This window comes from Ambystoma mexicanum, chromosome 1q, assembly GCF_040938575.1.
Source record: "Ambystoma mexicanum isolate Mex_15411 chromosome 1q, UKY_AmexF1_1, whole genome shotgun sequence".
NCBI classification, from domain to species: Eukaryota; Metazoa; Chordata; class Amphibia; order Caudata; family Ambystomatidae; genus Ambystoma; species Ambystoma mexicanum.
Window position 1 is genome coordinate 613,879,891 of NC_090922.1, and position 13,943 is coordinate 613,893,833.

A 13,943-nucleotide genomic window follows, 5' to 3' on the forward strand; every position below is an offset into this window, starting at 1 on the left:
AAAGCATTGTTCTAAAGGTGTGGAAAGCTCAGTCTTCCCCAGACTTGATGGATCTGAAGGAAGTGACTGCAGGACAAGTTCCACTTGGCTTGAGCATGGCCAAACGGTGTGAAAATCGAGGCAACCAACTTCAAAGAGCAAGCTGCAGAAACTAAGAGAATAATAAAAACACTGATTGTAGGCTGACCCAGTGAGACCATATGGCCTAAAGGTCGGAAAATTGCCATTTGTCCCACATGAAGATTCACAATTAATTTAAAAGGACTATTATGGTGTAGGCCTTTTTCTCAGAAACCATAAGTCGTACTAATTATATGTATTTGTTACTTGTTATGTAATTTCCAGGCAATTGTGGAGCTATAAAATTCATCCACCTGTGACTCTGGGAACTCTAATGGGCATCTAAGATGGGTTTCTGGCTGATCTGAAAAGGTGCCACATATGAGAGTTGGTGAACGGATTGAAGGAAGAAATTAGTAATATGGGTAATAAATTACATATTCATAACTGTTATGCTATTTGTGAAAATGGCAGAAAATTGCCAAACAGTCATGCAACATGATGCGGACCCAGTTGTTTGATTAAAGGCCCCACGATTAGCTGAAAAGGAAAATATATATATATTATGGCAGTTACTAGTAAATCACAAAGATTTTGATACATAACTAGTTTTTACCAAATATTTGAAAGGAGAACAAATGGCGATTACAAATCCCGACCCCTAAACCAACCCGGAGAGGGAGGATGGATTTGGGAGGGCGAAACGGTAACTGTCCAATACTAGTTGCGGGAACTATGGCAGGGTACTTCCCCAAGATTGTAAAATTGGTGGTGTCATTGCTGCTATATAAGGGTTTATATGAGGGGTCCTGCACTATAAGGAGGGGACATGGCTGCTGAAATTTACCATCAAAGGAGTGCTGCTGCTACTTACAATCTGACAGCTGCAAGACAACACAAGAGGAGACTCCTGTGAGTGCATCTGGGTGGAGCTGTCTATTGTTAGGAAGGCTTAAAAGCAGACAGGGTCTGATGGTGGAGAGGGGAAGGCCATCCTTGAGAGTGGAGTGACCAGACCCCTGCCCTATCTTTCCAAAGTGTCCTGAAACGCAGCTGGCTTTCCTGAACTTTAAACAGAGGCTTTCTATGTAAGTAGAACTGAACCCTGGGAAACCAAAAGGTGGGGAGCCTGCTTGCTTTAAATCCTTTTCCTTGACCGGTCCGGGGGCAGGGGGAAAAACTGTGTAGATCCATAGCCTATTTAACTAAAAATATTAATTTAATTAATTCCCCACTTGGTGGAACACTGAGGGGTGTTTGTTGTCAAAATTCAAAATTAACAAAGCTCACTTCCCAGTGTGCACTGAAAACGATTGCCTATAATTTAATTGGGTGATCATTTTGTCCTGCTGATCCCGACTTTAAGGAAGAGGGGTGTTTTTGCTTTTAAATCTGTCTCTGTCCAATCTTGTTGTCCAACTTTCCGCTAACATAGGAGTTTCAGTGGAGGGGTGTCTGCAATCCAAAATTCCCCAAATAATGTCAATGTTTCTGTCTGACTTCCCCAACACAGACCAAAGTAGGGGGGGGGGCCTAAAAAACAAACTGGTAAATCACCCTGTGTTTATGTTAAACCAAAAGTGTGGGTGAACTCATAATCGCCATATGTATTTGTACCAATCTTGAAACCCTACTGCTAGCTTTTTAAGCCTGCAGGAAAAGCCAAATTGCACAGTACTACATTTATAATTGTTTTGGTTATTGATCAGTTAAATTATTTCTTCAAGTGAAATCAAAGTAATGAATTGTGATTTGTGTTTTTTTAACTAATTTGTGTCATTGATTTGAGTAACAAGAAGTTAACAGCGAGACACAAAGAACGTGTCACGTGTAGTTCATTGTGATTTCTATTACGTTTAATTTAAATAAATATAAATATATTTCCTGTACACCGGCCTGGTTCTTTGCTCATTGGTAGCTCAAAGGGAGGGATACAAGGGGCATGACATGTGCCTGCAGTAGGGCTGGATAATGGAATCTGCTAAATAGTTAGTTGCGAAATACCTTGAGTGGGGAGGGAAGGAACTCCCTGCGTTGAGGGTGGCGTCTCAATAAACCGTTAAAGGTGCACTGTGTTAAGTTGGACAGGGGTCATTGGAACTAAAGAGAAGGGGAAGAAGAAAAAATTGAGAAAGAAAAACACAACTCCCCCTGTTATGGTGCTATCAGGAAGGCAGGAGGAATGGAATAGTGTCAGTCATGATAGATGTAGTCCAGTTGAAACTTGTGCCTCTAGAACAGGCGTCTGCAACCTGTGGCTCTCCAGATGTTTTGGACTACAACTCCCTTAAAACCTAGCCATTAAAGTCAATGGTGAGGGATCATGGGAGTCATCTGGAGAGCCTAAAAGTTGCAGACCCTTGCTCTAGAAGGTCAATATTGATAATGCACAACCAGTCATGTGTCAGGTCTTTGACTCATGGAGACCACTGTGGTACGTTTGCGTCAAATGCCACATTGGGATTGTGTTTCATCACAATCATGAAGAAAGGGGGGCTTCTAACATGATAAAGGGGCCCTTGCAAGGTTCTGAAGCAGGTGCTTTTTGGAAAATGATGGAGCTGAGGCTGGGGATGGTGCAAGTCTGGCAACAAGCCATTGCCTTACAGAAGCTGGTGGGGCTGGTGTGGTGTCAGTCAAATGTCTATGATCGGCTTTGGAAAAGTGATGGAATGTGAGGTCTAAATGTTTGATCGCTGTATCTCTATTGGTGGAAAGAGTGAGAGTATGTTACTTGGCATAGTGACTCATGAAACCGTAATGGCTTTTCAAGCCCCCGTCAGTGCATTGGAAATGTACATACATTTGAATTCATTGGTCTTTCGGCTTTGTCAGTCTTGACATTTTGAGAGTATGATTTGTTTACACAAAAAAGGATCACCAGTGGGCTCTCATTTGTGCATCGCTTCACACTCTGGCAGTGGATGTTCATGGCTTTATGTGGAAGCTGACCCATTTCTCCTACATGGTACCCTCACACAGATAATATCATGTACCAAATCAAGTATACAATGTTCTTCGATGCACATGTAAAATGCCCCATAATTTTGCAGTCCTGCTCAGTGTTTGGTATCTTGATTGTATCCAAAATGTTGATATATGGACAGGTTAGGCATTTTGATTTTGCATAGTATGATTCCATTTTCTGCACTATTTCTATGTAGTTTGCTTCTTACTATCATTCCATTCAGACTGACTAGTTGTCTGAAAGCAATGGGGGCATCTCAAGGAAAAGGTATCTCTGACATCTCGCTGCAGAATGGGTTGTAGTTCATTAGCAATCTTGCTGAGGGCTTACAACTATGGATTGTATGTGACTACCAATGGCACCTAGGTTTGTGCCTCTTGCCCTCTGTATTTTAAGAGGCTGCTCCGGGGGACCCTTGTTGCCCTGTGAACCTGGCTGCCCACAATTCTGTGGTTGTAGCCATGGTTTATGAAGTCTGATCTCAAAGAATTTATATTTTTATCCCAGTCCCTTGTGTCTGAGTATATTCGGTTGTCTCTTAATACGTGGCCGAATATTGTAGCATGCCGTGCATGCACTGGGTGGAAGCGGACACTCCTCAGGTAGCTTGCCCGGTTTGTGAAATAATGTGATCTGCATCTAGTCATTGTTTATTGTTATGGGGGTGCTGAGGAAATGTGCTTTTGCTGGAGAGTAGGAGAGTGTGAGGTTGATGGGTGGGTGGAATTCATTGAATCTTCTGTGGAAGCCTAAGGAATCCTGTTTCCCAGCAGTCCAAATCACGAGGATATCGTCAACGTGGCGCGGCTATCCCGAAGATCTGCAGCCACGGGTGGAAAGGAAACCGGTCTGTAATCCTGCTGCGAACAAAGGTGCAAACTGAAGCGCCATACCCATGGCCATCCCCATTGTTTGGAAATAGGTATCAGTACCCAATGTGAAATAGTTACGAGTCAAGATGAATTCTGTGCACTAGGCTATAGTGTCAGCAAGCGGGTTATGATCGCCAAGAGCATTCCCACATGCCTCAGTGACGTCGATGAGGCATGCAAGCCTCCTCAGCCGTTGTCGCCACACTAACCACCCATAGCCGGGAAGGGCATGTCCCCAACCAGAACCTTTACAGGGCAGCGAAGTTCCCCTCATGAAAATCTGAAAAGCCCAGAAGTAAGCAGATTGCAAGAGAGGGCATAAGTAGCAGTGGGGAAGGAAAGCGACATCTTTTCCTTCTGGGCATTGAGCATATTAGCTGCTAAGCATTACGCGTGCATGGCTTAGCATTCCTCTGCACGCCATTATCATGGTGTGTCATTCTTTTCTTTATCAGGCTTCCAGGGAGGTTGAAACCCTGTTTCTAAATTGGTTTACTACAAACCAGAAGATCACAGAGCTGCAGAGCACTTTTGTGGTTATTCCCTTCTGTTTTCTGTAATAGGCTCACTTGGAAACCAAGAGAAATTCAGAAGCCAATCAGAGCAAATTGAGGGCTTTTTGGAAACGAGCGAAATGGACTGCAACCACAACAATATATAAACTCTTCTGCTTTAAAAAGCCACACTGCGTGCAACCCACGTTCACAGCAGGCAAAGTGGGCAGACCTCAATGGGCTGTTGATTGTCCTGTTTAACAATATTCACTTTACTAATCAGGAGGCGATGCCAAATAATGCAAGTGTCAGGCCTCTTCCCAGAATCTGATCTTGTGAGAGTAATAGCTGAACAAATCTGCAGGCTACCACCAGCAACTCACCGCCTTGTGAAATGGAGAACGCCTCCTTTCCACGACCAACACTTCTTCAAATGCTGATGACATGCTGCCCCCTCTAGTGTCACAAATTAAAATAGCGTAGGCAGCAAAATGAAACATCATTCTTGGCTCTATGTGATTTTATCCAATAGAATTGATCGATGGAGAATTCATCGTTTTTTTTTGACTGATCAATTTTGCCGCAATTATATGCGGGGGAGACCGCCGCAGCACCCCCCCACACTTTAACCTTCTTACATTTGTATTCGCCTAAAACCACCCCACACATACATTTGTGGCACAAGCCAATCAAAGTAATTCAATGAATGCTCCTTCGATGAATTCTACAGTAGAATTCATCTCGTGCCCTATGACCCAATATACAAGTGTGTATAACGGGAACGACATAGTCATCTTTGACAGTTGGTGCAGACGTTATGGTCGCGGTAGAGAGAGTAACGTCCATGCCCACACCGTCAGATATTATTGATGTGACGTGGATCACCAATGTACTTAATAATGACCATAGGGCGAATATATGAATTAATTCTGCGTCTGTGTCCCCACTCTTAGGACGGGTGGTCGGTCGCTGGTCGGGCTATCCGGGTACCTCGCTCTAATATAATTAAAGCAGGTGTGAGGTGCACCCTATATAAGACTTCATAACATTGAAACAGAAGACGAATGGGAGATCAAAGAGTCGGAAAAGAGAATGGAAAACGTTGTAGGATTCAATAAGTAACATCAAAACAGGCCCACGATCATTTCCATCTGCCTTTTAGGTTGTGGCTGAAAGTTGGCGAAGCTAACTTTGCCAAAAGTGTCATACTGTGTACTGTGGGCTTTCATATGTGCTCATGGATACACTCTGCTTTGCTGTTTCCTCCACGTAAAGCATTCATCATATAATAACATATACCCAGAGGGACTCTGGATGTTACAGGCAGACAGATGTTGGTTTACCTGCTATGCTGATCCCAGACAGACGAAGGGCTGAGCAGACCTGCCGGGTTTCAAACCAGGGAGCATGCGCTCCAACACAAATACCCAGAGTGGGTTTATTAGCCCACCGACCCACAGACCTGGCCCCAGAATTCTAGCTAATGATAAGGTCAGGTCAATCCCTTTAGTAATGAAATCGATTTGGCAGGCCGGTAGGACCCACCTACAAACCCTGTCAACCTACGATGCTATTACAGTCATCTACTGGCAGGATCACCTCCGGGGGGGGGGGGCGTTAACAGTTAACCGGCATTTGCCATCTAAACAGTGCCACTGACCTGCGCCACTCCTAATTTCCTATTGGAAAGAGTTTACCCATGTATCTACATTTCCTTTGTAACTTGTCTGGGGGCCCCCAGTGAGGGCCCCGAGACAAGACTGAAGCCTGTCTGCACCTGTCCCCGCTTGGCCAGCTGCCACTGTAACTACACATGGCCCTAAGTCCTGGACACACGGGTCCCCTTCTGATCTGCACACTCTACCAATGCGGTCCATCTTCAGGAGCGGTCCTGCGGATCCACGCACCTGCACGATAGGTAAGGAGCGCAGCACCAACCCGTGTGCCCTATGCTATAACACCATTACCAGCTCTGTCCCATGCCGCCTTTTACCACTGCCCGCCCTGTTCCTACCCTCCCTGCACATAACAGGGAGGGTAGGAACAGAGAGCCCCTTTATGACCATTTACGACCAAATTCCAGACTACCATGACTACCAAGTACCTCTCCACATGAGGTGTCCCCCAGGCGTCTAACCTCTCGCCCTGGCTTTTCAACCAATACCTGGCAACTCTCGCTTACTGCATCTCTTTTCTGCTCAACTTTCCAGTGCTATGCTGACGACACCAAACTCATTTTCAGGCTTCCTTCGGCCTCCTCCTCTCCTTCCTTCATCTCTGATTGTCTAATCGCTGTTCAATATTGGTGTTCTGCAAATGATCTATGTCTAAATGCCAACAAGACCGAGATCCTCCTTATTGGTTTACCATCTCCACCCTTTCCTCTCACTCTCTGGCCAGCCTCCCTTGGCTCTCCACCTACCCCCACCTGCGCGGCTAAGAACGCCAGGGTTATCTTTGACTCTACACTTTCCTTCTTTGCACACATCTCTGATGTCTCCAAAAAGTCAAACTTTTTGCTTCACCTCCTTAGAGGTACTCTGCCTTTCCTCTCCTTTCCTCAAAAGCTCACTGTCTCCCAAGCTCTGGTTCTTTCCAGACTGGATTACCGTAACAGCCTCTTTCTAAATCTACCTACCTCCACTCTAAAACTAATCCAGAACAGAACTGCGAGACTTGTCCTTGGCCTCAAGCTCTGGGATTGTATCTCTCCAGCTCTGAAATCCCTTCATTGGCTCCCAGTGGATGCAAGGATTACATTTAAAACCCTCTGCATTGTCCACAAGGCTTTCTGGGGCCTGGGTCCAAGATACCTTCAACTATCCTCCGTAAATACCTCCCCTCTCGAGCCCTTCGCTCCTCTACTTCTAACTTCCTCAGGATTAGTTGTTTTGCAAAGAACCTAGCTGGTGGTAGATCTCTGTCTTCGGCTGGTGCCTCCATTTGGAACAGCCTCCCCGCCACCTTGAAACTTGAGGAAAACCATATCCGGTTCTGGAAGAATCTCAAGACCTTCCTCTTTGCCTCTGCCTTTGCCCCCCTTGTCCCCTGTTGATATGTTTCTTCTCTTGGCATTGTGCACCTGGCCACCCTTTGTCATTCGGACCCAAGTACCTGCTCACCCTGCCACCCTCCAGGCCACCCTCTGCATTAGCGTTCTGTCTCTGTACCCATACAGTCCCCCTCCCACTTTTCTTCTGCACTTATCAGCTATACCTTTCTGACTAACCTTCACCTGCCACTTGCTGGCTGAACTACCATGGTTTATCGGCCTTATTTATTATTTATTTAATTTAATACTTATTTATGTTTTCTCTCCTCTGCCTTGCACTTTCCACTCCCCCCTTCCATGCACTTTCCCCTGTTTCCTTTTCCATGCACTTGTGCTTTCTTAAATGTCACTGGACCTAGTAAGATTGCTGTTTTTCTTTTTTGTTCTCCCTTGTTCCCCTCCCTTTTTGCCTGGTCGCGCTCTGAAACACTTGTGTACGAGCGCGATATAAATAAAATAGAGTTTCATTTAATTTCATTTACCCAGTCCAACTCCTGCATGCTCCCTTCGTCCAACTGGTCCCCGATTCAATCACTGTTTAAAGAGGGATTTACTCCTCTACCCTTCCAGACAGCTTTGCCAACAAACATATTTATTTTCCATGCGTCATTCCTCACTACCAGAGAAGATGGCCTAGTAAGAAACAATTGTTTAAAGATCCCTTACTGGGGACAGTACATATTGTAGATCGCTCCATTGGTTGCGAGAAAGATTTGTGAGTCCTGTCCTGACAAAGGGGGTTAATTTGTTCATGGCAAAATGCAGCCACTCTGCGTCGACCATGGACTACTCGCAAAATGAACTTTGTGATTATTTAGATTTTTGTCTAGATCCTGTGTGTCACTCTATTTGTGTTGGCGTTTTTTTAAATAATATATACAGTATGTTACCCGCACCAGCGTTTTGCTCTAGCACGTTTGTAATACTGTTGGTATGCAAGCATGTGTTGAATTATTTTACAATATTGTGTAGAAATCAGGCACAATGAGAATTAAGACTAATATTCAAACTAATTAAAACATTTGATTGAATCAAGAAAAACAACATTCCACCTAATAATCTCAAGTTCTTTGAACAGGATGCTGAAATAAAAAATTGATTTTGCATAAAGAAATGACAAAATAATTTCTGAACTAATCACTGGTAGGAACATCTCTCTCTGTGCATCAGTTTCCAGTTGTTTAGCAACCACCTCGCCTCTCACCCATAACAGCAACAGCTGTAACCCATCATACTGCCCACTGCTGCCCCCGCCCGCTTCTTACCTATGCTCTTCCCCCTCCACATCCTGATGCGTTCTGTCCCATGCGTCATCATACAACCCAGAACCACTGCGGCATTGCCGCATCTCGCTATGCTTCCAGCCTTGCCACTGACTCCACGCCATGCCCCCACTCCCTCTCCCACCATCTTCTTGCATCCACTGCACTATTTATTCACCATAAGACACACTTCCTTGGGAGACACCAGCTCAACATAAAGCAACCCTGACCATGCCTGACATGAGCAGAACCACCTGACCACTGCCACTGGCCCACTTGACTACTCCATGCCTGCACTTAACACGACTTTTGCCTACACCCTGTAATGAACTACCAAGTACCCACCACAGCAATACTCAGGACCTCAGTCCCAGGCCCAGTTCCTGCACCTATATCACCAATACCAGTCCCCCTGACCAACCTTCCTCAGACCAACCCTCCTTCCCCTGCTCAGGCCTACTTCGACTATTTAGCTACGATCACATACTTTAGCTACTGCTGCACTCCCCCAAGCCTCACCCTGCCCCCTAAGGGCCAGCAGAGACTTGCTAGACTATCCTCCCAAACTACCTCACCACCCTACCCCTCCAGCCACCCCACTTCCCCTACCCAAGCCAAACCCCCTACCCACTACTGCACCCTTGCCTGCTCCCAACCAAACGGTGACCTTCAGCTGTGCCCTCACAAAAGCATGCTTGCTGTGCACCCACACTCTCGATATTCATGACATCATCATTGACCATCACCTTGACATCCTAGCTATCACTGAATCTTGGCTTCACAACGCCTCTGGCCCATCCCTCCCTAAATGTTAATAGTTCAACGTGTCCAGCGAAGTAAATTGAATTGTTTTACTTGACTAACTTTTATATGTGGACACTGTCATTTTTTCGGTTGGTTAGAGTGAGATAATGGTTATATAGATGTGTTCACCTCTTTAGAGCTCACCCCACAAAGACACCAGTTCTATGATCCTTTTTTGTCTTAGTAAATATAACGGTTCTTCCCAGGTTGGATCATAGAACAGAGATAGACCTGGTATCCCCTGTTACTCCTGTTTTTTGCCATACCTCTGTCTAGCCATTCCACCCGACTATTCTATCTTCAGAACCGGCTGCCCAAATCCACAGGAGGTGGCGTTACAATCATAGCCAAATCCTCCCTGCCTATCAGGCAGATCCCCTCCCCATTGATTCCTGGCTATGAAATTCTTTGTGCCAAAGTCAATATCAACCTCCAAGCCACCTACAACCTCTTACTCCTCTACTGGCAACCAAATGCATCCAGTTCTCCCGACTGACATCTCCCTGTTACTAACCTTCATCATCAAGCCCACCACCAAACCCATACTACTGGGAGACTTTAACCTGGGCCTTAATGACCCAGCAGATTCTAAAGCCACAGTCCTGGCCAACTCCCTTACAGACATGTGTTTCACCCATCATGTCTCCTCTCCTACCCATACCAAACACCCCATCCTAGAGTGGATCCTCTCAACAAATGCTACTTTAAGCATCTCTTCCATTAATCCTATAGCTTGGTCAGATCTCTCTTTTATGGAGTTCAGTTTGACCCCTGCTGCCCCCATGACCCACCACCCCCAACCCGTTATTACACGCAACACCCAAAAAGACACGGAGGAGGTATTTGCTCCCATCCTCCCGACCCTCTCTCTGCTGAACTCCTAATATCTAAGAACTCCAATGGCCTAGCCACCTTGTACACTCAGAGCCTTCTGTTAACCATGGATATGCATGCCCCCTCAAAGCCCAAATCCCCAAACCCCATAAACCCACCAACACCTGGTTCTCGGAAGACGGTGTCCTCCCCGGCAGACACAAAAGAGCAACAGAACACACTTGGAATAAGCATCCCACCTTTTCCAATTGTGACAAATTCATCATCACCTTCAATACTGTCATTCCCTCCATGACCTACTAACATTCCACATTCCAGTAAACATTAACAATACAACAAATACGTACAAAAAAAGCTTTAATCTCATCGAAAACGAACTCTTATACCTCCAAATTACCAAAGCCAGCTCCAATGCCAAATAATTATATTCCATCCTCAAAGAACTCGAAAACACTGTCCCTGCTTGCACCCTGGCTTGACCATACAAAGCCTGGTGCTGTACTATTCAAACCACCCTTGCCACAAAGAGTGACACTCTACAAGACAGCATTTCCACACAAAAAAGAGTTACTCACTGCCAAAGCCTCCACTGTGATCCCCCGGTGCACCCTACGCCACCCAAATACCCTCCCCCTGCAGCCCCATCAGCTTTTCCTTTGTTACACAAGCTAAGATACTTGAAACCATTTGCTCCCTCAAACCGTCTAGTTGCAAGGGAGAAGCCTCCCCGGCTCACATTGTCAAACTTTGTGCCCCACACTTGCCACAATCATCACAGAGTTCCTTAATATCTCCTTCCATTCGAACTCTGTTCCTACTAACCTTAGATCGGCCTCTGTCTCCCCACTACTCAATAAACCTACCCTTGACCCTACCCTCCCTACTAACTACTGTCCTATCACCACAGCCCCTTTCTGCCTCAAAATACTGGATTGCATAACCTACGCCCAAATCCAGCCCTTTCTTGAACTCCATCAACTACTAGGCACAAGGCAATCAGGCTTTAGATCAAAAACAGTCCTAAATCTGCTACTTCTCAAAATCCAGCTAGACAAGATTCAGGATTCAGGCAACCTAGCCATTCTTCTCCTCCTCAACCTCTTTGCTGCGTTCAATCAGGTGGATCATGACACCCTCTGCCCCCATCTAAGATCCAACTTTCACTTCTCTATCAAGGCCACCACATGGGTCAAATCCTTCCTTAGAGTTCGCACTTCCAGAGTTTTAATCGGGGACGAGGCTGCTGACCCTATCATGGTCCATGAGAGGGTCCCCCAAGTTATCTGCCTGTCCCCGCCACTATACAACATCTATACAAAGCCCCTTTTCGACCGGCTCGACTCACTAGGTTTTGTATATACCAACTTTGCCAACAACACCCAAATCCTCATCCCCATCAAGGGTAACGATCAGGCTGACAGCACTGCCATCAATAAGGTTTACAGCATCATCCAACACTCGATAGCCTGCCACAATCTCTGCCTTTATGATGATAAAATAGAGCTACTCTTAGTGGGTTGGGCTCCCCTTACCTTCTCAAAAAACTTGACCCTGCTTTTGCCTCTTTCACTATCAGTGGCATAAAGATCACTGTCCTACAACACGTCAAGACTGTAGACGTTTATCTGGATGCGGATCGTTCCATGACCAAGCATACCAACGCTCTAGATTCCTCCACAGCCTACACCTCCAAACCTATCTCCTTGAGCAGACAAGTTCTCACTCCAGACAATTACTTGACACTAGCGAGGACTTCAATTCTTAGTAAACTGGATTATTGCAACACACTTCTCATGGGTACCTCGGCAGAAAACCTTGCCAAATGTCAGCTACTACAAAATAAAGCTCTTTGTGCAGGCCTAGGTCTTCGCCGGTTCGACCAGATCTCTGCTCTTAGACAAGACATCCACTGGCTTCCCATCAAGGCCCACACTGACTTCAAAATCCTAACCTTTGCACACAGATGCATACACAAAGAGGCCCCTACCTACACAAGAGTGTTACCATGAAACTTAACGTAGTCTCCCTACGATCATTGGCTAACCTGACACTGGCCACATCAAGGTTCAAACGTAAAAAGAGCCGGAGGTGCAAGCTTCGGTTTCACAGCGCCTACACTCTAATGCTTTCCCTCCTAACATCAGAAACGAAGGTTCCTACCCGCTATTCAGGAAACCGGTGAAAACCTGGCTATTTAATAAATATGCCTAGTGTCTATAACTGAAACTTATCCGATCTCTAGGTCTTATGTGCTTCCCGGACCCTCTAACTGCTACCAGATTACCTCTGTCTTATTCACCCTTTATTCCTGTACACACGCTGTGATAACCCCAGGTTTGGGGGTTACATAAATGTAATCAATAAATACATTTTAAAAAATAACTTAACGATTGTTGATGGTTTACTGCACACCACAACCCAAAGTAAAAACTTGCGATAGGAGTACAGTGCTCTGGTTCGCATCAGACCGGTAATACGGAGGGCAGTCAGGAGGTGGCCCTCTAATACCTTGACACCCCCAAACACTCATTACTAATGCCTGCGGGTGGTTACTGAAAGAGGTCTACTTACCCGGAGGATGGTACACCGCCGGAGGGTTCCCCTGTGGCAAGCGCTCCATGGATGTCATGGCGTCACTGGGACCTGATGGACGTGCTTCATTCTGAGAGCCCCACGGCACACGACTCTCTGCCACGTCTGGACCGTCCGGCCTGGTAGAGGCCTCGGGCTGAAAGTCAAGCTGCTGTTGAGGCATTCCCGGGCATGTGGCCTGTGCCATGTGGTGGGTGTAGTACTCTGGCACTTGGCTGAGCCCATTCTCCTGAGGCTGCACAGCGTTCTGGAGATGCTGCTGGTTGTAAGGCGGTTCATTGTGTTCCACGCGACCTACGGTAAGAAGCAGAGGTCAAATGGAGCTGGCACTAATGGAAGTAGATTGTTTTAACACAGGGCTTCATACATGGGACCGTTTCATATCTGTTACTAGACATTTATAAGAGCCTATACTGCCATAGGCATGGCCTTATGCCTCTATGGGCTGTCTGGGGGTGCAGTGCTGCACGGGCTTGGGATGTGGTCCGACACTGAACAGCAGAAGAAGGGGAACACAATACGCTTTAAGTGCGTTAGACTGCACACACATGTATATTTCCACCTCCCAGGACGACACAAAGCAACACAAACGCCCAACGGGTTACAGACAGCCCAAGCATACAAACCCAAAATATGAATCTAATATCCTAGCAGTGCTTTAACTGGGCTGGGCCCAGCCGGGGCCGTGCCCCGGCAGTCTTCAAAAAGTGGGACTGAGCCGGGGTCCTGCCGGGCCCCAACGGTTGCACTACAACACAGCTGCGATGGGAGATGTGCCCACCATTAAGTCAGTCAAGGTGACTGACAGAAGTGCCAGCTGTGGCTGGCTGGCACTTCTTATAGTCACTGTGAATTCCTCTGGTGACCCCTCGTGCGAGAGGTCACCAGAGGAAGTTACTGTCCCTTTGTTTCCCCATCTCCTCCCCAGGTCGTTGAGGCGCCTTTAACCCTTGGCGAACCTGGGGACTCTGTGCTAATTTCTGTGTTTATAAAAGATGGCTTCAA

At 46.2% G+C, this 13,943-nt stretch overlaps 1 protein-coding gene across 3 annotated transcripts in view; it reads right to left on the bottom strand.

The window, feature by feature from the left end:
- The window catches only part of SEC16B (SEC16 homolog B, endoplasmic reticulum export factor), a 705,720-nt gene that overhangs the window by 97,877 nt on the left and 593,900 nt on the right, over nucleotides 1-13,943 (bottom strand). For all 3 annotated transcript variants that reach the window (XM_069641151.1, XM_069641150.1, XM_069641152.1), the window contains one exon: nucleotides 12,918-13,232. In XM_069641151.1, the coding sequence (XP_069497252.1) occupies nucleotides 12,918-13,232 (315 nt within the window). The remainder of the gene's footprint in view (nucleotides 1-12,917; nucleotides 13,233-13,943) is intronic.